Source organism: Hesperophylax consimilis, chromosome 20 (genome assembly GCF_061612785.1).
Source record: "Hesperophylax consimilis isolate HC1 chromosome 20, BYU_Hcon_1.0, whole genome shotgun sequence".
NCBI classification, from domain to species: Eukaryota; Metazoa; Arthropoda; class Insecta; order Trichoptera; family Limnephilidae; genus Hesperophylax; species Hesperophylax consimilis.
This window is the reverse complement of record NC_142855.1, coordinates 13,634,584-13,656,871: the sequence shown is the minus strand read 5'-3', so window position 1 is coordinate 13,656,871 and position 22,288 is coordinate 13,634,584. Positions and strand designations below refer to the sequence as shown.

At 33.4% G+C, this 22,288-nt stretch overlaps 1 protein-coding gene across 1 annotated transcript in view; it reads right to left on the bottom strand.

Annotated features, from left to right (window-relative positions):
• The window catches only part of LOC149414127 (trypsin-1-like), a 41,436-nt gene extending 19,148 nt beyond the window's left edge, over positions 1–22,288 (bottom strand). Inside the window, exons 1-3 of the mRNA XM_089644014.1 lie at positions 22,084–22,288; positions 3,892–3,995; positions 2,588–2,780 (exon numbers count right to left, since the gene is read on the bottom strand). Of these exons, the coding sequence (XP_089500140.1) occupies positions 2,588–2,780; positions 3,892–3,995; positions 22,084–22,162 (376 nt within the window). The 5' untranslated portion in view covers positions 22,163–22,288. The remainder of the gene's footprint in view (positions 1–2,587; positions 2,781–3,891; positions 3,996–22,083) is intronic.

Here is a 22,288-nt window from a genome sequence, read left to right as displayed (position 1 = left end):
GAACAAACATAATAAATGATGGTAAATCCAAAAACACCACAACTACAGATTATGAAACCACCAAAAATTTACGCGGGACTAATGTTGCCAACGTAAAAACATAGAAACTGCTATCTAACATTTAATATTACAGCGTCATGGCACCATGTTCAGTATTTGAATCAGTATTTTGTGTAATGGTATCACTCAATTGCCAGGGCTCCTACCAGGGAGCAACTTGACAAATGTAAATTATCTCTCATAGCGAGGTTGAGGACCGACTGATATTTGGGGCTTATGAAAAAAAGATGAGTGGAGATAGTAGAAAGAATGTTGCAAAAAAGCATTTAAAATAGAAAATGCATTGAGAAAAGCATTTAAAATGCAAAATGCAAAATGGTTTTTAGAAAAGCATTTAAAATACAAAATGCAAAATGGTTTTTAGAAAAGCATTTAAAATGCAAAATGGAAAATACCCATTTTGCATTTCCATTTGAAATGGATTTATTTGAAATAAAGCACATCTCTGATCATAATGCAGTGTTCTTAATCTTGTTAGAGGTTCTGACCCCTACCAGTTTCATATGCGCATTCACCGAACCCTTCTTAATTGGAAAAATAAAATATGATTTTTTCAAATTCAAAACATAGGTTTCCAAAATGAAAAAAACCTTTAAGAACAGAGAACAAAACCATTAAAACATGATTTCACACACATACGTAATAATGAATATTTACTGCAAGTCAGTGTGACTTCTGCTGTTGCCTTTCAGATACAGGCCTAATCTGTGTCTTTCGGGTGAACAAACCAGTAAGTTCGTGGTTTAACCTTTCCTTGCCGGTGCCGTCAACTATGTCAACATCGTAGCTAATTAATACAATATCTCATAAATAAACTAAGCACAGAGTTAGAATTTTAGGTATTCCCCTGCAATAGATTTATGTATTGCATTAAGTAATTAGAATATATAAATATTTACAGAGTGTATAGCACTGGAGGACGAGAAATTTTTGAACACCGTAAGGGAAGACCGGCGGCAGGAAAGTTTCGAAAGATACAGAGTAGGCCTCCTGTTCAGAAATGCATGGCTTTATCTAAGAAAGTGCCACTCTCATGTCATTTTGCAACAAAGTCTGTTCCTTTTCTTAGTTTTTATGTCCAGCATCCTTGAAAAGGATTGCTGGCAAGATATGTTGTAACAAACGGTATGAAAGTCTGCAGAGCTTTTTTAGCAATAACAGGGTACGGTACCATTTGTTGACATCAAAACGTCGAGAGCGTTGCTGTTGAACCTGGCTCTGCTGAATTTCAATGATTTCATCGATGAGTCAATGATGAATTTCTCTCACCCATACTGAATATGACTCTCTTGCAGGGAAGTATCCGTCGAGAGACTTTGGAAGCTCATCTAAGTGCGTGGCAATTGCTTGCTTCAGTTCAATGATGGACAAGCGGGTTGTGTCGAGAGAGACTGACTCACCGAACCCCTGGGGTTCGAACGAACCCAGGTTAAGAACAACTACCATAATGAACCTAAAAATATGGGTTGAACGGTGAAATCTTGGTGGATTCATTGACCTTAAGAAGTAACGCAGTAACCAGTTTCATATTTCCATATTAATATTTTGAGGAATACTATGACTCCAAAAAACTAACGCTAAGATACCTGGTAACGGGGGATTCTTCTTCAAGTCTGGCTTATATGCACAGCGTTCCAAAAAATACCATATCATTGTTTATAAAAGAAGTGTTCGTTGCAATAGTTGATGCCCCAAAATTTGTTATGAAGGTAAAAAAAATATTTTTTGAAACATTCAGAGACGTGTTATTTAATAGTAATTACTACTAAATTACAGTAACATTTCACAAACAATACATATTATTAACTGCAGTATCACGGGCATTCTTATTTTTGTAAACTTCTGCTTCGGATCCCAAAGTCAATGCTCCATAATATGCAAAGCTGATGCTCACAAAAATTGGCGAATGTGTTCGTCGAACCTCAGCCAAGAGGAATGCCCACTGCTCTGGGCTGGTGATCAAAGAATGGCGACTGCTTCCACTGCAAATCACAGATCCTTGCTCCCTCAGGTTTGCAACTCTCCAAGTCAGAATTCCAGGGCTGTCATTTGGACCAATAGCAAAATGACAATGTGTAGGTACTTAAAGGTCCCACACACCAAGACCATAGATGCGATGTAAGTAAAGTGATGCACACACGCCTTGTTACAAATCTTATATGTAACAGATGCTTATCGACAAGTGTGAACAGCCTTTCAACAGAGTTGATCAAGTTTTTAGTCGAAAGCCCGTCTACTTTTGTTGTTCAAGTATGAGTCATTGTTCGATTTTCCTGCCGAATCGAAACGTGTGAACATACATTTCAAGTCGCTTGCGATTTTTGGTTCCCTGCGGTCGAAAGTAGACGTAAGATGTCCCCAACTAAAATTGCTCTATCTGAACGGGGCATTAGGAAATATGTTCATTCATTAAAGGCCTCAGTCAACGGGATTACCAATAATTTGACAAGATTTTTAATAAATTACCAATATTTTATACCGGCAAGTTTTCTATTTTTAACCAGTTGTACAGGTATTATATACTTACAGTCCCAAGCTTTCACCCCTGTCTTCTTGGCCTTGATCGCTCCAGCAGGGAAATCCGGACACTTGGTTGATCCATGGGGTGATGTGACAATTCTGGGTGGTGAAAGAGTGTTGGCGGGTGGTGGTTGGGGGGCTGGACTGGTAATCGCGAGTACACAACATACTATCGGCACGTCGCCCTCATATCCGCATGTCTGAAAAGTTACAGAACAATTAATAACATTTTTTTATAAGAAAAATTACATTGTAATCAATATGTGAAAAACCAACTAAGGTTAAACGCAACGTTCGTTATAATCTACGTGTTCATAAATGGCGTTAATTTTATTAAAATACATTTATTGAATTTACAATGTTAAGATCAATTATTTGTTTGCGCCTGTACATATGCAATATGAATAAATAGTTTTGTCAGAATAAAGTTGTCAGAATTCTTTCAAGAAAGGCATACAAATAATTGTATCAGTGATGGAATCCAATAATGTATTTGAATGCATTTCTTGAAAGAATTGAGATTTATACGATTAATTGAATTATTTTACTAAAATATCCTTTCGCAATAAATTACCAGATAAAGTCAGAAACATCAGTATTGTGTATCTTAAGTTAGTTATAATATTCTCCTGATGTAGGAAGGGTTCTTTCTAGACAGGAAATTTATGTGTTTATATTGAAAATTATGTCAAGTCCCAAAGTTAATGCTTTTTACAAGTAAGGAAATACATTTCAATTACAAAACATTCTGCACAATATTCAATGTTAAATAAACATAATTTATTTTCTCAGTTTCATGCAATTGGCAGATGGAACCATGTTGTCCCAAGCGAAAAAAATGTAACTGAAAACGTATTGCTTCAAAAATATTTTGTCTATGGTTGATAGAACTAAGTTGTGATAATGAAACTTTATTATTCTAAAAACAAAAATGAAGTTTTTGAAATGAAACCATTTTGCATAATTATCTGGGTGGTCGAGGGTAAGGCACTCAAATCCCGGCGTGCGCAAGTAAATTTTATTTGATTAATTTGTGTTATTTCACAATATACTCGTTAATCGGTATATATAGTATCGCCTTGAAATGGCTTTCACCGTGTTTGGTGACCAGATCTGTATAGCCAGGTACTGTCCTACCTCTTCCTCCCCTTCCCACAAGCTTCAGCCCCACTGCATACCCCAATTGGGGATGCCATAGTCTCAATGGCTCCAGACTGTTGGGACCAGTTGAGACTTTTGTGCAAATTCATTATGAAAAATTAAAAAAACTTGTTGCAAAAAGTCGAGTCTGAATGTTGAATGATGGTTTACCTGTGGAGAAAGACCTTTACTTAGATCATTTCTTGCCGGTGCACAGGTCTCAAGAGAACTGCAGACTCCCGAAGCGCCCGTTCTTTGCAATACGCAATTATCACCTGAAAAAAAGAAGGAAAAACATTTTCAGACGTACTAATAAATATGGTTTAATTTAATATCTATCAAACTGATATTTAACAACCATAAAAAGTTATTCACCCACAGCCTTACTAATAAAAATAAAACACTTCCCAACCGTTAAACGGTGTTTTAGTTCCACATTGAATAAAGCAAATAAAACAATTTTTGTTACGAACTCTTAATGATAAAAAATATCTTTAACTGGCTGCGAAAGATCTGGCAACGTTGCATTTTGGCTGAGTGACACATGAGTTTCCCGTCTTGAAAAAGTTATATTATTTTTTAATTGAATGTTACTGCGTGAATTCAACAAGAATTTTTAAGAAATTTGCAGAATCCTTAAATGAAAGAAATGTGTTTACTAACTTTCGTATTTCCTACAATTTTTTGACGTTAGGAGTAAAAATATACCTGTTTTTTTTCATGTTTGAAATTAACTTATTCTAATTTATCAAATTGCATTTCAAAAACATAATTCTAAAAGCAATGCTATCTAGTTTCATAAAATTATATTTATTATTAATTAATCAATATCTTTTTTTACATCCCCTTCATAAAAAGAAATAAAAAACCTTGGAAACCTCAGTTTATGTAACGATAAACTGATATTTCCAAGGTTTTTTATTTCTTTTTTAACTACCTTCTTCCGCTATATAAGGATTTGTTATTCGTAATTCAAGATCATTTACAAACGGAATCGCAATCCGAAGAACGTATGAAGCACTTGTTCGCAGTATCTTGGAATATAGCTCCATTATTTGGGCCCCTTCTGAGCAAAACCATATTCTCGAAATAGAAAAAGTACAAAAGAGATTCATGCGTTACCTATATATGAGGGAATATATGTACTACCCTTTCCTGTATCCATCCTTATTCTTAGCAGGAATGCTCGATCTTAATACATTAGAAGCCCGCCGAAAAATATTTTTAGGAAAACATTTTTTTAAGATAATCTCCGGAACTATACATAATCCACCTATTTTGAAAGAGATTAACTTATATGTCCCAGACAAGTATACTCGTGGAAGGTCCCATACCCTTTTTTATGCTCCAAAAGCGAGGACTTCTGCCTATCAGAACGCCCCAGTCAACAGAGCGACTGAACTGCTCAACGAGTCTGCATTGACCATCGACATTTTTAACGTAACCTACAGGCAGTTTAACAATTATCTTTTGACGTATGTCACAAAGTAGTGAAACTGACCTTTTTATGTGTTTTGCTATACTTTTTGTCTAATTTGTAATCTTCTCCATAATGTATTGGTGAATAACCGTTTTACGGAGAACATGAAAAATAAATAAATAAATAAATATAAACAATCAACATAACTTTTTTAAATGTTAAATATTACTTTTAATTTTTGCAATGTGAAGGTATATAGGGAAATGTACCATATATTTTGCAAACCGACAGCAGCATTGTATTTTACAAACAAACAAACTCATAGAATGTATTGTCATCGACAAGGAGTCTGCCAAGTTTCAGCTCGATCGGAAGTCAGGTAGTGGTTTAATTTTCGCTTCCAAGATTTGCATTCATTCATTACCGAAAACAAAATTAAAACTAAAATTACAATTAAAAGTAAAATTAAAATTAATATTAAAATTTAATTTTAAGTTTCAATTAGAAGTACCTTGCTATTCAAATCTGGTTACTAAACACATTGATAATTGTTATTTAGTGTAAAATTTAAAACACTTTCATTTGAAATGCCCTATGAATTTATTTAAAAAATTATGATTATGTCCCCACAGTAACTAGCATTGAAGATATATTAAAAAAATTGCAAGTACTTGATGTTGGACAAATTTATAAAAACATCTTTTTAAAAGATTTTTTTTTCTTAAATTTACAAAACATACGAATCACGCGGTTTAAAACCAACGAACTCCTGCAAATACCTAAAACGAATTCAATATTTGGACAAAAAAATACATAGTACTAATAAAATAAACAATATTCTCCCTGATAAAACAAGACTTAATCTTGGCTAAACATTGGATAATCAATGAAACTCGTGCAATAATTAGTCAATTCAACATTGGATTATCAATGAAACTCGTGCAATAATTAGTCAACTAAATATTGGATTATCAATGATACTCGTGCAATAATTAGTCAACTAAACATTGGATTATCAATGAAACTTGTGCAGTAATTAGTCAATTCAACATTGGATTATCAACAAAGGTCGTGCAATAATTAGTCAACTAAACATTGGATTATCAACAAAGGTCGTGCAATAATTGGTCAACTAAACATTGGATTATCAACAAAGGTCGTGCAATAATTAGTCAACTAAACATTGGATTATCAACAAAGGTCGTGCAATAATTAGTCAACTAAACATTGGATTATTAACAAAGGTCGTGCAATAATTAGTCAACTAAACATTGGATTATCAACAAAGGTCGTGCAATAATTAGTCAATTAAACATTGGATTATCAACAAATTCGTCAACTAAACATTGGATTATCAACAAAGGTCGTTCAATAATTAGTCAATTAAACATTGGATTATCAACAAAGGTCGTGCAATAATTAGTCAACTAAGCATTGGATTATCAACAAAGGTAGTGCAATAATTAGTCAATTAAACATTGGATTATCAACAAAGGTCGTGCAATAATTAGTCAACTAAACATAGGATTATCAACAAAGGTCGTTCAATAATTAGTCAATTAAACATTGGATTATCAACAAAGGTCGTTCAATAATTAGTCAATTAAACATTGGATTATCAACAAAGGTCGTGCAATAATTAGTCAACTCAAACAAATCTAAATTAAAAGTTGTCTAATCCCATTACTCTCACCAAACATTAATACCAAACTGAATTACAAAATTCCATCAAATATTTTTGCTTACAACTTATCAAAAAAATGTACCAGTAGAAATTAAACCATATATAAAATGAATGTTTGTGTGTTTGTTTGTACCCTATAGACTCCAAGTTTCAACGTTTGTTCTTATTGTACCAGGAGTGTTTAGAGAGAGTGTTTAGTTTCTTAATAGTTATATAATAATTTATAAAACAGTGAACGGTGGAAAATGTCGGGGTCGTCCGAGGAAGACTTAACGCATCGTCTCTGCACTGGAAAGAGATACGGAGTTGAATATATAGTGGTCTTTATAATGTAGTTTTTTTTTGTAGTACCAATGTGGTGTACAGTTAGGAAATGAAATAAAACTTTTCAATTCTTTGTAATAATATTATTTCCACCTCAAAAATAGACCCAGTTCTCAGGTATACTAGAGTTCACCACAGGCGTACTAGAAATATGTATAAACCATAATTATACAGTGAAAACATGACAAGAGTCTGATTAAGGCGAAGCTTAACGCCAAATCACTATTTTGATTAATCTTTATAACGAATTGGTGTACATTGTGATTACCAAAAAATATGCTTTAGATAAATTGAAGGTTTTCCTATCGTTTCGCTTGAGTAGAATACAAATAAAATAATAAATTACTCAATAAAAAATATAAATGTAAACCACTAAAAAAATTTTTTTTTCGATAGAAATGTATGAACGCGTAAAGGAAACAACTTTTAAAACATACAGTGTTATAGCTAAGATTATCTGTGACAGTTTCACTTGATTAACTTTTTTGCTTTCTTATAAAATTATTTAAAAAATAAATAAAAACCAGTTTTGTGCTTGAAATCGAACGTTTCTAGACTCAGTTTGTCAAGCGATTTTAATGCCTTTTACCTACAATATAAGGTATACCAAGAATATACACATTTTTGGCTTGTAGCTTCCTCATAACAGATGAGTATGTATCAGACGATGTTGAAGGAATGTGTGCAAAGATAGAGTTGTTTGGCGTTTTGACCTATCTCTTCGGGAAAAACCACAATAGGTTATCAATAAGAAATACAATAATAAATACATTCTCACGTTGTGTTTACAAAAATAAAATATTGCTACGTAAATAAACGGTAACTTTGAATCAAAAGTTGTAAAATAAAAAAAAACATTAAAAATGTGTTGAAGGAAATTTTTTCACCTTTAAAAGTAGTCAAATCCATTTCGAGTATTGAACCGAGATATTATTAAAGCATTTATTAAACTCCTGTTAAAAACGGGACAGCAGGCCGCTTCCTAGTAAAATGTTAGTCCTTTCAGAATATATCGGAGCACATTTGCATGCACCTGCATATGTTTTGATGGTGACCGGATAAATCATCACAATGATAATTCGTCACATCTTTAAAAGTCATGGAAAGTGATGAAACAAAAACTTTATTGGCGATGCCATACGTAGTAATGCAAAATTATGTGTTTTTGGTTTGAAAATTTGGTCGCCTAGAAATGTTTCAGATGCTTTAATTAAATACTGCGAGTAGAATACATCTTGGCCTTTGAAATAATCGAGTATTTTTTAGATAAGTCTTTTTATAAGCCCAGAAAAAAATAATGTAAAGGCCTATGAAAACTGCTTTAAAGTTCAACATCTCCTACTTACGAACCCATTTTCGGTTATGATTTTATTGTATAATGTGGCAAATTAAGTTATTTTTAAAATGATCGAAAAAAAAATATTTATGCCTGAACATCCACAAAATAAAATAAAAGGCACTTTTTGGCCATGTTTTTTTCTTGCATAAATCAAAACAGGCAGATGGTGTTATGCGGGAATTTAAACCTTATCGCCCTCTATGTAAGGGTTGTTATTGATAGCGGCTCAATTTAAAATATTACACGACGTAGTGCATGGCCTTAACTGGGTTAAGTAGGTTAGGTTAGGTTTCTAATGATTTTATATCACTTTTTAAAAGTGTGTTGAGTTATCATGGAACCGTTTTGATAATATATAAAAGTAACATGTAGCATATCAATTCATTCGGTAGTGGCCTGCAGTCCCGTTTTTAACAGGAATACGAATAAGAGATTTTTAGTAAATTAGCAATATTTTATTTTAGTAAGTTTTCTCCGTGTGAGATTGCAGTAATTTATTACTTTATACTTTATAATTCAGATAATCATCTTTGTTTTGTAGTCCAGATAAAAGTTTGTATCTATGTATTTAATGTTGATATATACAATGCAGCAGATTCCGACCTAAGCTACCTAAATTTAAATATAAAATTTCTTTACGGTGATGGGGTCGTTTTTAGAAATCTCGTGTAGACAGATAAGTTTCCTAAGAAATTCTATAGCCACCTCCCTGGATTATATAGCTTTATGGGGGTGTAACCAATCAATCAATTATTCAATAACGTTTACAATATCGGTTTGACATGGTGTGACGGGATTATACAATGAACACGATTATTCTTTAGTTTGACACGATGCTCCTTTTAAATATGGGCAGTGAATCCAAAACAATGTCTAACTAACTAACCATCACGTCGTTTCCCCGCAGGGGTAGGCAGAGAGCAACAAACAACTCGGTCTTGGCACACACTTCTTGCCTCATTCACATTCATAAACACTCTCAAGTATCTGATTCACTTGGTGGTGCCATGTCTTCCTCGGGCGTCCTCGACTTCTGCTACCATTTACATTTGCATCGTGTATTCTCCTTTCTTCCTTATTTGCTCTACATGCCCAAACCATCTAAACGTCCCTTTCTTGATCTTAGTCATTACGATTACATCAGCCTTGCACTCTTTGCGGTTCTCACACGATCATAATATGGTTTTACCACACACACGCCTCAGGGATCTCATTTCTACAGCATTCAATCTACTTACATATTTTTTCTGCCAGTTCCATGCCTCACTTCCGTACATGAGGGTAGGTACCAGCACTCCATTGTGGACTGCTAGCTTCGCTTCTTTGGACAATTTTTTGAGCACCAACTGCGTTCAGTCCTCCATGAATGGAGTTACCTGCATTTACCCTTCTTTCAATATCTCTGTCAGCCTTCCCATCTCTCTAGAACATACTTCCTAAATACACAAACTCATCCCTCATTCACAACTATATCGTCGGTTTGGCGGCAAAGTCCACTAAGTCCCGTTTTTTCATGAAATGACTTAAGTATGAGGTCTTATGTAAAAAAATAGTCCTCTTTCGACTGGCATACTCCATTTAGTCGTATATTTAATCGTTTTCGATTAAAACATGTTTTTAAATTCACACTAAGTCATAAATCCGATATTATTGGCAAGCAAAACACATTAAGTCAGACATTATACTCTAGGCGAAGGGCTCCATCTAACAAAACCGACGACGTTAGATTTTTAAAAGTGAAGCAACATATTGAAAGCTTTCCTTCAGTAGAGAGCCACTATACACGGGAATTCACAAAGAGGCAATATTTAGATTCCAAACAAACCATTGCAAAAATGCATGCGCTGTATGAAGGGAAGTGTACAGAAGACGGTGATGACAATCCTGTTAGTCTTATAACTTACCGAAGAATATTCTGCCAGAACTATAACTTGTCCTTCTTCAAACCAAAGAAAGATCAATGCGTCACCTGTACAGTATACAACAAGGCCGGTGCCACAGAAAAGGAAACCCTTGAAGATAACTATCAACAACACCAAAACCGAAAATCTGCATCCATGAAAGCCAAAGACGAAGATAAGAAAAGAGCTATTGAGGATTTTACTTTCATGTCTATAACATGTGACTTGCAAAGTGTTTTGCAATTAACTTGCTCCCAAGTGAGCTTACTTTATTATTTGCGGAAGTTAAATTTGTATAATTTTACAATCTATGAAGCGGCACCTCCAAATAAGGGTCTCTGTTACCTTTGGACAGAAAATAACGGGAAAAAGGGTAGTTGTGAAATTGGAACATGCATGGCCCTTTATTTAAAACAACTCCCACCGCAAATCACTGAAGTATCCATATTTTCAGATGCTCGTGGTGGACAAAATAGAAATATACAAATTTCCGCGCTGTTCCTGCATTTCGTCCAAAACACTTCCATGTGTGTTATTGAACAAAAATTTCTTGAAAGCGGTCATTCATTTATAGAAGTAGACTCAATGCATAGTGCAATTGAAAATAAAACAAAACATTTGGATATCTTTGGTGTGCACAAATGGATCAACGTTTTTAAAATGGCTCGATCTTACAAACAAAAAAATAAAAAAAGCCTCCATATGAAACTAAAGAAGTTTTATTTACAGATTTTTTAGATCTGAAAAAGTTGGTTGAAATGACAATAAAAAACAAGAAGGTTGATGAGGATTCCAACATTGTCAAATGGCTAAAAGTTAAATGCTTCCGATATCAGAAAAATTTACCAAACATTATAGAATATCGGTATGACTATTCCAGTGACAACAAGAGGATTTCCGTTGCCTACCTTTCACGACCAATCAGAAATAAAATAACACGTGCACAGATCGAAGAGCAAAGCAATGTTATTATACCAAAGCTTTATTTTTTTTTTATTGTTGCTACATTAATTTACAATATTTATATTCTAATTCAGTAATGTTGGCCTCACTGGGTTGTTTACCCGTGCTGAGGCCCCCATTTTATACTATAAGAATTTATACATTTAAAAATAAAACAACATTAAAATAAAGATAAATTTAAACTAAAAATAAAGATTACAAATTAAAATATAATTATCACACTAAAAGAAAAATATTAAAAGAGAATGGAAATCGGCATTTATAATGATTTCTGTGTTTGTGCGTGTTGCGTGTTTTATATATTTTTTGTGTTGCGTGTATATGTTTTATTCTTTTATGTTATAGAATTTTGGTAATATTGTCTTTTTTGTTCTTTAATCCATTTTTTTTATTTTCCATTTTTATACAAAGCCCATTCCAATATTAGTCGCAAAAAAGAATGACCTGTTAAAACTGTAAATGTAAGACCAATATTATTCCACCAGCCTTACATAACTGGTATGAAAATATACCATGTTTAAGTAGCATCAAAAATGTAGCTCCCGAGCATAGCTTTTCTGATTCCGATCCTGAAGATGAGTAGAGTGTGCAATTGTGCATGTATACGCATCCCTCAAAAGCCTTTTTTATTATTATAAAATATTATGAATGTGTCTTTCAGTAAACACCAATAATGATTGGTAATTGTTATTATTTTTATTTGTAATAAAAAATATTAAAATTTGTATTGCATTCTTGGTTTTCATATTTATTTCTACTAAATATTACAAACATTGCTTATTTTTACGTTGATTAATGTTTTTATAGTCTTTTTTATTTCATCTAAACACACACATTGATTATTTCTGATATTCGTCATAACTTTTATGTGATTATTATTATCATAAATATTTATTTTGTAGCTTTGAATATCTGATTTTCAGTAGGTACCAACAATAATTTGTAATTATTATTATTTTAATAAAAAAACTACCTAAAAAAAACTTCTGTCTTATTTAGAAATTATTATAAGAAATAATAATTAGTATTTAATAATTAAATATTATAATTAAAATAATCTTAAAGCTATTTTGTAGCATTACAGTCAACAATTTGACAATAATCTTAACAAGCAAAGCACACTAAGTCATTATTGACCGGTAAAAACCACTAAGTCCGGCTCATTTTTTTGTAAATCTTTAATTAAAGGTTGCTGTTATTGCTTTCAACTAATATGGTGTATTGATAAGGTACTTAAGGGTTCAATCTAAATTATAAAATATTAAAAAATATATATTTAAGAGATATTCATCCACTTATAGCCCTTCCAAAATCGCTAAATATTAAAATGCGATTATCTCAGGATTGTGTTTTAGTGACTTCGTGGACTTTGCCAGTAGGCCGACGATATTGACACTGTTTTCGTACTCTCTCTTTCAAACACCATGACTTTAGAATTACTTACATTCATCATTAACTCATCCTTTATACATACTTTGTTCATCCTAAACACGAGAGACTGTAGATCTTCCACTATATTAGCAATCAGCAGCGCATCGTCACCATACAACAGGCAACATACTTTCGTATTAATCAATATTAATATTTTCCGACTTTATGTCCGGGTTAAATCTTCCCCACAGGAAAAAACTAAACCCTTCCACACACTTTTCCACAAATGATCACCTAGGCAATCCACATTATGCAAGTGCATTATATAAGCATAATAAATACAAAACAATACAAGAACAACACGTCAACTCACCAGAGATCAAATGGGAAAATAATTCACCGACTCCAGATATTTTCATATCAGAGGGTTCGGCTCGGTAGAACTTCTAAGAGGGCCTATAAATGCTACTGATCCCTCGATGTAAATATATAAAAAAACTTTCGTAATCCTACATGTATTTAAAATGACTGATTTTTGCATTTTTATATATAAATTCTTTGATAGATCTAATACGCCTAAATTTTGAATGAGAGAGCTAGGTATAATGCCAGTAGCCGAAATAATAAAAAGTAATATTTTTATAGTCTGAGAATGCCAAATTCTTTTAATCTCATTTCCTAAATCTGTGTATTTTCTTATTTTTTCAGAAACAGATTTTTGAATATTACAGGAATTTGGAATAGCGACATCAATGATATAAGTTATTTTTTTAAATTTTGTCATTCAAAACAATATCGGGTCTATTATGAATAATCGTTCGGTCTGTTAGTATAGTATTTTATAAAATTCATTTTCTAAAAATGAATTTGGTTCGTATTCATAATATGGTATTATATTACGGCAGTCAATCAAGTTATGTTTAATTACGAAACTTTGGTGAATCATTTTTAAAACTTGATTGTGCCTAAATGTATACTCGGACGGCGCTTTTACAAAACATCCCGATATAATATGTTCTATAGTTTCCGGAAAAGCCAAACATTTTCTACATAAATCATCAATTTGATTTGAAATGCTTCCTATAATTTTTAGTATTAATGACTCTATCCTGAATTATCCCAAATTACTATTATATTATTCAATATACAATATGTTAGAATTTAGAAACATATTATAGAATATATATTATGAAGATTACTGTTATTTCGCGAATTAGTTTTGTAAAAACAAGCGGTCTTTTTCATGTAAAACTTAAATTTGGATTTGATTTTTGTTAATTGTAGTTATTAAGAAAATAACATTGCCCTACCTACCGTATTAATAATATAATGAACATAAAATAAAAAAAAATCCTAAATAAGGCTTTTTTTTTTAAAGAATTTTATTTTAATTTATACACGACATACTTGGGTTCCAATGTAATTTTTTAAAGATTTGTAATTTAAATTTACGACAGTCAAAATGATTTTTCTGGTATTTTTTATTTGTCACGATATTTCAATTTGGAACCAATTATTGGATAACCAACCTGCCATAGGTCGCCCCGAGTGGTTCGCTACGTTTGGCAACTTAGCAGGGTTGCCCGGGTTCACGGGGTGATGTGCGTCTAGATCTTGGCGGCGGTTGAGTTTGCCCACCGCTTGTGCCAACTCCAGCCGGACTCTCTCGACTCATCGCCTTGCACCGCAGTGGGAGAGATAGATTCATACGTCTGTCGGTCATGAACACATTGACCTCCAAATTCTGCCCATCAGAACTTCCTTTCCCTAAAAAGACCCTTAACACAGTCTCCCGAAAGATGACAGTGTCTTCTGTGTGGAGCTGATGTAAAACGAAGTGTTTTTTGAAAATACTTAAGGCGATGCCATACGTAGTAATGCAAAATCATGTGTTTTTGGTTTGAAAATTTGGTCGCAGAGAAATGTTTCAGATGCTTTAATTAAATACTGCGAGTAGAATACATCTTGGCCTTTGAAATAATCGACTATTTTTTAGATAAGTCTTTTTATAAGCCCAGAAAAAAATAATGTAAAGGCCCATGAAAACTGGTTTAAAGTTTAAAATCTCCTTCTTACGAACCCATTTTCGGTTATGATTTTATTGTATAATGTGGAAAATTAAGTTATTTATAAAATGATCAAAAAAAAAATTAAATATGTGTGCCTGAACATCCACAAAATAAAATAAAAGGCACTTTTTGGCCATGTTTTTTTCTTGCATAAATCAAAACAGGCGGATGGTGTTAAGCGGGAATTTAAACCTTATCGCCATCTACGTAAGGGTTGTTATTGATATCGGCTCAATTTAAAATATTACACGACGTAGTGCACTGCTCAAGGAATTTTATATGAATTAAGTAACAATTAATTGAGATTACTTCGGACACACAGACACGCCCGAGTCTTGTCTACTAGTTAATAGTTTACCGGCAACCCGGTCGTTTATGACAATGTTGTTAAGTAAGTTACCCGTATCATTAGACAACGTCTGTTCCGAGAGGGGTAATAAATACATAGTATAGAAGAAGAGAAATATTACATAGAATTTATACAGAACAAATTTGATATAATATAGTGATCAAAAGAATATAACATGTGTCATTTGAGGATAGTAAAGTAGTAAAACATAACACCTATTATATATAAACGTATAAAGACGTATTGCATGAAATGTACACAGTCAAATCAAACACGAAAGTACATAAGCATCAGAAGTATATACAGGGTGGGGCAAAAGTAATCACACAATTGGAAAACGCTATAACTTTTGCAAATGGCGCCAAATGTCGATTCGGTTTTAACATTTGTGAAGTAAACAAACCCAGAATACACATCAACATCCTTTTATTTCTATCATCCTTTGAGGATGGTTGAATAATATATTATATGCTAAATAGTATAAAAACATAAAAAAATTATTATTATAGTAAGTTTTAGGTTGAAAAGTATACAGGGTGTATCGGCACTAACCCGACAAACTTTAACCAGCTATTCCTTAGCACATTTGGAGTAAAAAATGTTATGTGCACTTTGCTGTCCGGTAACGTTTTTTTTTAATAAAAAATTAATTAAACATATTTTCACCACATGTCACCACTGTTTTATCCTTTGTCAAAATTTGAAAGCAACATCGCAACTCTCGCGTGTTGCTGCGAACGAAGCCCGTATTACATAATCCAGTACCAGAAAAGAAATATTTTATTTAACAATAATGATTATTCACATTTTTCGTATGCGAATCACTGATTGTCTTCTTGTATTGTACACATCAGTTTTATTTTTGTATCTAAATTGTTTCACCTCTGGAATGCTTTGGTTTCACCTCTTACGCGTTTCACGTATTAAATAGTCTAATTTTGAAACTAAGAAACTAATTAGTAGATTTCCTGAATTTATAATCGAAGTCCAATAATTCTGAGCACTTTTAAAAACAATTTTCCTCACTTAGGTACTTATCAATAATAATAATTGGATTATTTGAACAGCGCCGTTGTTTTTTAAATCACCGTAAGTGCTCTGTCAAAATGTTACTTGCTAGGCTATCCTACAACGTATATTTTTTAATAAATTTAGTTATTTACAACTTCGCGGAATGTGATTTATGAATATTATTGCTTATGTTAAAAGCCTTCCAGAATTACCGGAATATAACGAGCAGCTTGACACACTTAAGTTTATTTCCACTAATTTGAAGGTACAAAGAATGTATAGTTTTAAAAACAATCCCGATGAATCAAAAAACGGTTCATATAAAACTGCTGCGCAACACACTGAGACAAAGGAAAGCACTCACACAAACGTCATGACTGCATTGGATTGACCACCTGCAAATGAATGCTGCCAGATTGCTAATTTATTTAAACAATAATTATTAAATTTTATTTAAAATATCGCAATTTTTTTAAAAAATCGACAATAAATTACAACTATAATTTAAAAAAAATATTCTTAACCCCACGCTTTTTCGTAATTGATTAATTAATTCAGAATTTAAACGTTGCTTGAAATGACTAGCCGTATTTGGTGACCAGATCTGAATATCCAGGTTCAGAATTTAAACGTTGCTTGAAATGACTAGCCGTATTTGGTGACCAGATCTGAATATCCAGGTTTAGAATTTAAACGTTGCTTGAAATGACTAGCCGTATTTGGTGACCAGATCTGAATATCCAGGTTCAGAATTTAAACGTTGCTTGAAATGACTAGCCGTATTTGGTGACCAGATCTGAATATCCAGGTTTAGAATTTAAACGTTGCTTGAAATGACTAGCCGTATTTGGTGACCAGATCTGAATATCCAGGTTCAGAATTTAAACGTTGCTTGAAATGACTAGCCGTATTTGGTGACCAGATCTGAATATCCAGGTTTAGAATTTAAACGTTACTTGAAATGACTAGCCGTATTTGGTGACCAGATCTGAATATCCAGGTTCAGAATTTAAACGTTGCTTGAAATGACTAGCCGTATTTGGTGACCAGATCTGAATATCCAGGTTTAGAATTTAAACGTTGCTTGAAATGACTAGCCGTATTTGGTGACCAGATCTGAATATCCAGGTACTTCCTCACCTTCCACTCCTTCCCTTAGCCATAAAACTTACCCCAATTCAACATAAAAATTGTTTAAATTATCGGATGTAATGAAATGCATAATAATTAGACCCCAAAATACTTAATTATTCAGGGAAATAAACCCCTGAGTCATCAGTTGGAAATACCAACGACATTAAGTGAAATTAACAATGCAATAATCCTATTATTGCATTGTTTAAAATTTCACTTAATTATTAGCATTAGCAAATAATATTGGGATTAGCAAATAATAATTTACGACAATTTACTCGGAAATCAATAAAGCCAGAATAATAAAAAAAGAAAGTTATCACTTACGTCGTCTGTAAGTGGCTTTACCAAAGTTTGATAATGCCGTCAGAAGGTGAAACAGCTGTCACGCGTAATAATAATTACAACTAGCAGAACTTGTTTATAAACACACTGTTTTTATAAATTTTTTAATAAGACTGTTAAAATAAAAAAAATCTCTAAATTGAAATGGAGTTCTACAAACTAAACTTAAAATCAAATAAATTTATTGCGAAGGTTCAAAGTACTGTACTGTAATATTATATTAAATAATTTTTACGTGTTTAATTATTGTTTAAAGTCAGATTAAAGCGATTAAAAAACCCACCTGGCAATTCTTATTCGAGTTTCGTTGTTTTTACGTATTGGCGCGCTTACAAGCATCAGTCGTCTCATTTTTAACCATTAATATTTAGTGTGTAGGAAAGAGAGAAGACGCTTTTCGACACACTTGTCGAAAAACTTGTTGAATGCCGACGGGCATACTCTTCTACAGATTTTATTAAATATTGATATGTAGGTAATATTGATGTGTAAATGAATGACATTGTGAGAATTTTACCAATAAATAATAAATGAAAATGCGGACATGTAGTTTATGTTAATTTTTTTATTGGAGCATTTGTTCGAAGTGACTACCATTATTTTCGATGCAAGCGTGTAGTCTTGTTATATTTTGATTATTTAAGTTTGCAGGATTTGCTTTAATTTCTGCAGCGGCTTCCATCACTCGTTCGAGCAGTTGCTCTCTTGAGGCTATTGGCTTAGCATACACTTTTTCCTTGAGAGCCCCCCACAGGTAGTAATCCAGGGGGGTCAGGTCGGGTGATCTTGGTGGTCAAGCAATGGCCGGACTTCCACGGCCTATCCAACGACCAGGAAACTCGACATCCAAGTAGTTCCGCACGGCAATCGAATAGTGTGGTGGGGCTCCATCGTGCTGGAACCACATTCTCCGTAGTAATTCGAGGTTCACATCTTCCAGAATCTCGCCCAGTTGCACTTGTAAGAACTCCAAATACATCGGTCCATTTAGTCTGGGAGGCAACTCGATTGGACCGAGTATTTGATTTCCCAGGATTCCTGCCCACATGTTGATGGAAAATCTGTCCTGGCTCGACGACTCCCGAACAAGCTTGGGGTTTTGTTCAGCCCAATGGTGCAAGTTGTGCACATTTAGCACTCCTGTTTTAGTGAACTGTGCTTCGTCGGTAAACAATATGTTTTTCATGAAGTCTGCATCTCTTATGACATTATGCAGCATTCTTCTGCAGTACACGACTCTGGAAAAGTGGTCATTCTCCATGAGGCCTTGGCAGCGCCTATAGTGAAAAGGTTTGAGCCCGTGCTTCTTCAGAACTCTCCATACCGCCATGTGTTCCCTGTGTCCTATCATCAGAGCGACCCGACGCACGGACAGCGTGGGGTCTTCGGTAATTAAGTTCAGGATTCTCTCCTCAACTGCCACAGGAACGATGTTGTGTCCTCCGCCGGCGCCTTCAATCCGTCCGATGCCACAGTCACGCAATTGTTGATACATCTGAAACAAAACAACAAATAACAACTGCTTTTATTATTCAGCTCAGTAATAATGTCAAATAAACAATCGCGGGCTTTTTCACTCATTTTATTTTTAAAGAACACTTATTTTAGGCACATATCAGAAAACTTACGTTTTCTCTTCATTTATTTCATTTTTTTATAGTAAAATGTATAACAAAGTGTTTTAAATTATAATTTTCTTAACTAGGTACGGTTGATATCTTGGATTCACAGGGGTGAAATTGAATTCAAGTAATTTAAATAATCCCATGGTGAGAAAGGGAGTGAATTCAATTGCAGTGAATGATGCATTTATTAGAGATTAAAATTAATTAACTTTTTAAAACGCCGTTTAGTGACCACTGAACACAAATCACCTAAAGTACAATTTACATTTTTAAAGTTGGTGGCCCCTTGTTATGTTTTTAATGTTCCCAGTTTAAATTTCAAAAGCGCTTTTTGGCATTATCAATGAATGTAAATAGTTTCAATAAACAATTGATAGGGTACAAACCTGGACAAAGGTAGCATGGTGTGGGACGCGTCTTCCAGGAAACCTCATGCGATACTCCCTTACGGCTGCTCGTGAATTTCCATTGCAAAATCCATAAACAAAAACAATATCTGCTTGCTCGGCAGGTGGATAATTGAGGGGCATATTTCAACAGTAAAAACTTAGATAACAAAACAAAAACGAAACTAGAAACTTGATGACATGCGAACTCCCAAAACAGCACTGACCACTGATACGAGACGGGGTGGCGGGAACCACACGGGACTTGAGACAGAATATGTGTGAAAGAGATGACAGTAGCGCGGCGTTGCCAATTATTTTACCCCTATACTGTGGGCAGTAGCGGAGTGTGGAAATTTTATTTATTTTTTGTTTTTAAAAGAAAAAAAATGTTACCGGACAGCAAAGTGTACATAACATTTTTTACTCCAAATGTGCTAAGGAATAGCTGGTTAAAGTTTGTCGGGTTAGTGCCGATACACCCTGTATACAGGATTTTCCAATAAGAGTTGTTATTTTGAATAGCCCGCTATTTCGGTAGATGTTACTTTGAAGCTGTAATTTTTTGACATTTGACAAGTAAAAACTACGCCAATAATAAAAATGGAACGATACACGCTTCAACAACGCATTGAAATTATAAAAATTCAATTGAGTGAAACAAATGAAAATCATTTTGAGTGATGAGGCCCATTTCCACCTCGGTGGCTTCGTCAACAAGCAAAATTGTCGCATCTGGGGCTCGGAAAACCCAAGAGTTATTGTTGAAAAGCCTCTCTATCCTCAACGTGTGACTGTTTGGTGCGGTTTATAGTCCGGCGGAGTCATTGGACCTTACTTTTTTGAAAATGAGACTGGAGCAACAGTTACGGTGAATGGATTGCGCTATCGAGAGATGATTAATGATTTTTTATGGCCGGAATTGGATGGTATTGATCTGGACAACGTTTACTTTCAACAAGACGGCGCTACGTGCCACACAAGCAACGAAACCATTGATCTTTTACGATTGTATATCAAAATAACACCTCTTATTGGAAAACCCTTTACTATAAAAATTGCAGGCATAAAATAATGTCATTATCGTAAGAATAGAAAAAATATAAGTCAAGATTTCATAAAAAAATAATTAATAAATAAAGTACATAAGGGTCAGAAGTAATTAAAAAATTATGATTGTAGAATAAAAACTTCATAGCATAAATAGTATTAAAATAAAGTGATTGTTAGAAATTGTGTTACGAGGAAGCTACAAGCCAAAAATGTGTATATTCTTGGTATACCTTATATTGTAGGTAATAGGCATTAAAATCGCTTGACAAACGGAGTCTAGAAACGTTCGATTTCAAGCAAAAAACTGGTTTTTATTTATTTTGTAAATAATTTTATAAGAAATCAAAAAAGTTAATCAAGTGAAACTGTCACAGATAATCTTAGCTATAATACTGTATTTTTAAAAATTGTTTTCTTTACGCGTTCATACATTTCTATTGAAATTTTTTATTTTATTTACATTTATATTTTTTATTGAGTAATTTATTATTTTATTTGTATTCTACTGAAGCGAAACGATAGGAAAACCTTTAATTTATCTAAAGCATATTTTTTTTGTATTCATAATGTACACCAATTCGTTATTAATATTAATCAAAATAGTGTATAATATAAAAATATAAATAGAAAATATAAATCCACCAATACTCTTAGTGTTAAATCTTCGCTGATTTTCCTCATAACATATCAACTTGTTTTTTGACTAATGTCATATCATATCAACAACAATTATTTATAATTAAATGTTTTATCTTTTTTGGGTTAGTCTGTAAAACGGTTAAATTGATATCTAACTACTTGAAAACATCTTGAAAAGTTAGAAAAAACGTTTTTAAATATTTTATATGTATAAATAATACACTAATGACCCCTTAGGTCACGAATTCACGTGTGATAAATGCGGAGATTTGCCAAGAATCCAAGGCTGACGTAAGCGTAGTAATGAGTAAGATTAAGAAAGGGACTCTTAGATACTTTGGACATGTAGAGCAAATGAACGAAAAAAGGAGTGTAAACCAATTGAGTCTCGCCATTTCTACGGTCAGAATAATAGAAGAGAATTTGAATGAGGCAAGGAGTGTGTGGTGGGACCAAGTTGTTCTCTGCCTACCCCTGCGGAGAAACGGCGTGATGGTTAGTTAGTTAACCTCTCTGGAAACTAGGAGTAGAAAAGCTTTACGTAAACTGGAATGGGAGGGAGAGAGAAAGAGATAAGATAGGTATTATATAGGAGAGAGAAAGCGATAAGACGGTTGAGAAATACTTAGCTATTCAGATGTAGTCACCAAACTCGGTAAAACCGTCTTCTTAACAGGCGATACTTATAACTTCGAGTACCTTGTAACTCTGTCAACTTCTAACAGTAAAACAATTATATTAAATCATTACCTTTAAAACTTTGCGCACTTGCGAAGTCAACCAGAACCAAAACATATAAAACTAAAAACTTCACAAAGTCAGCGGCCATTTTTGTAATTAAGATAAAATAACACGTTCGAAATTTAAAATGAAACACTCGTTTTATTTGACAGTTGTTATTTGAATTTGTTCGAATCAATTTTTACCAACGACGCGACCGTTCAACACAAAGTGT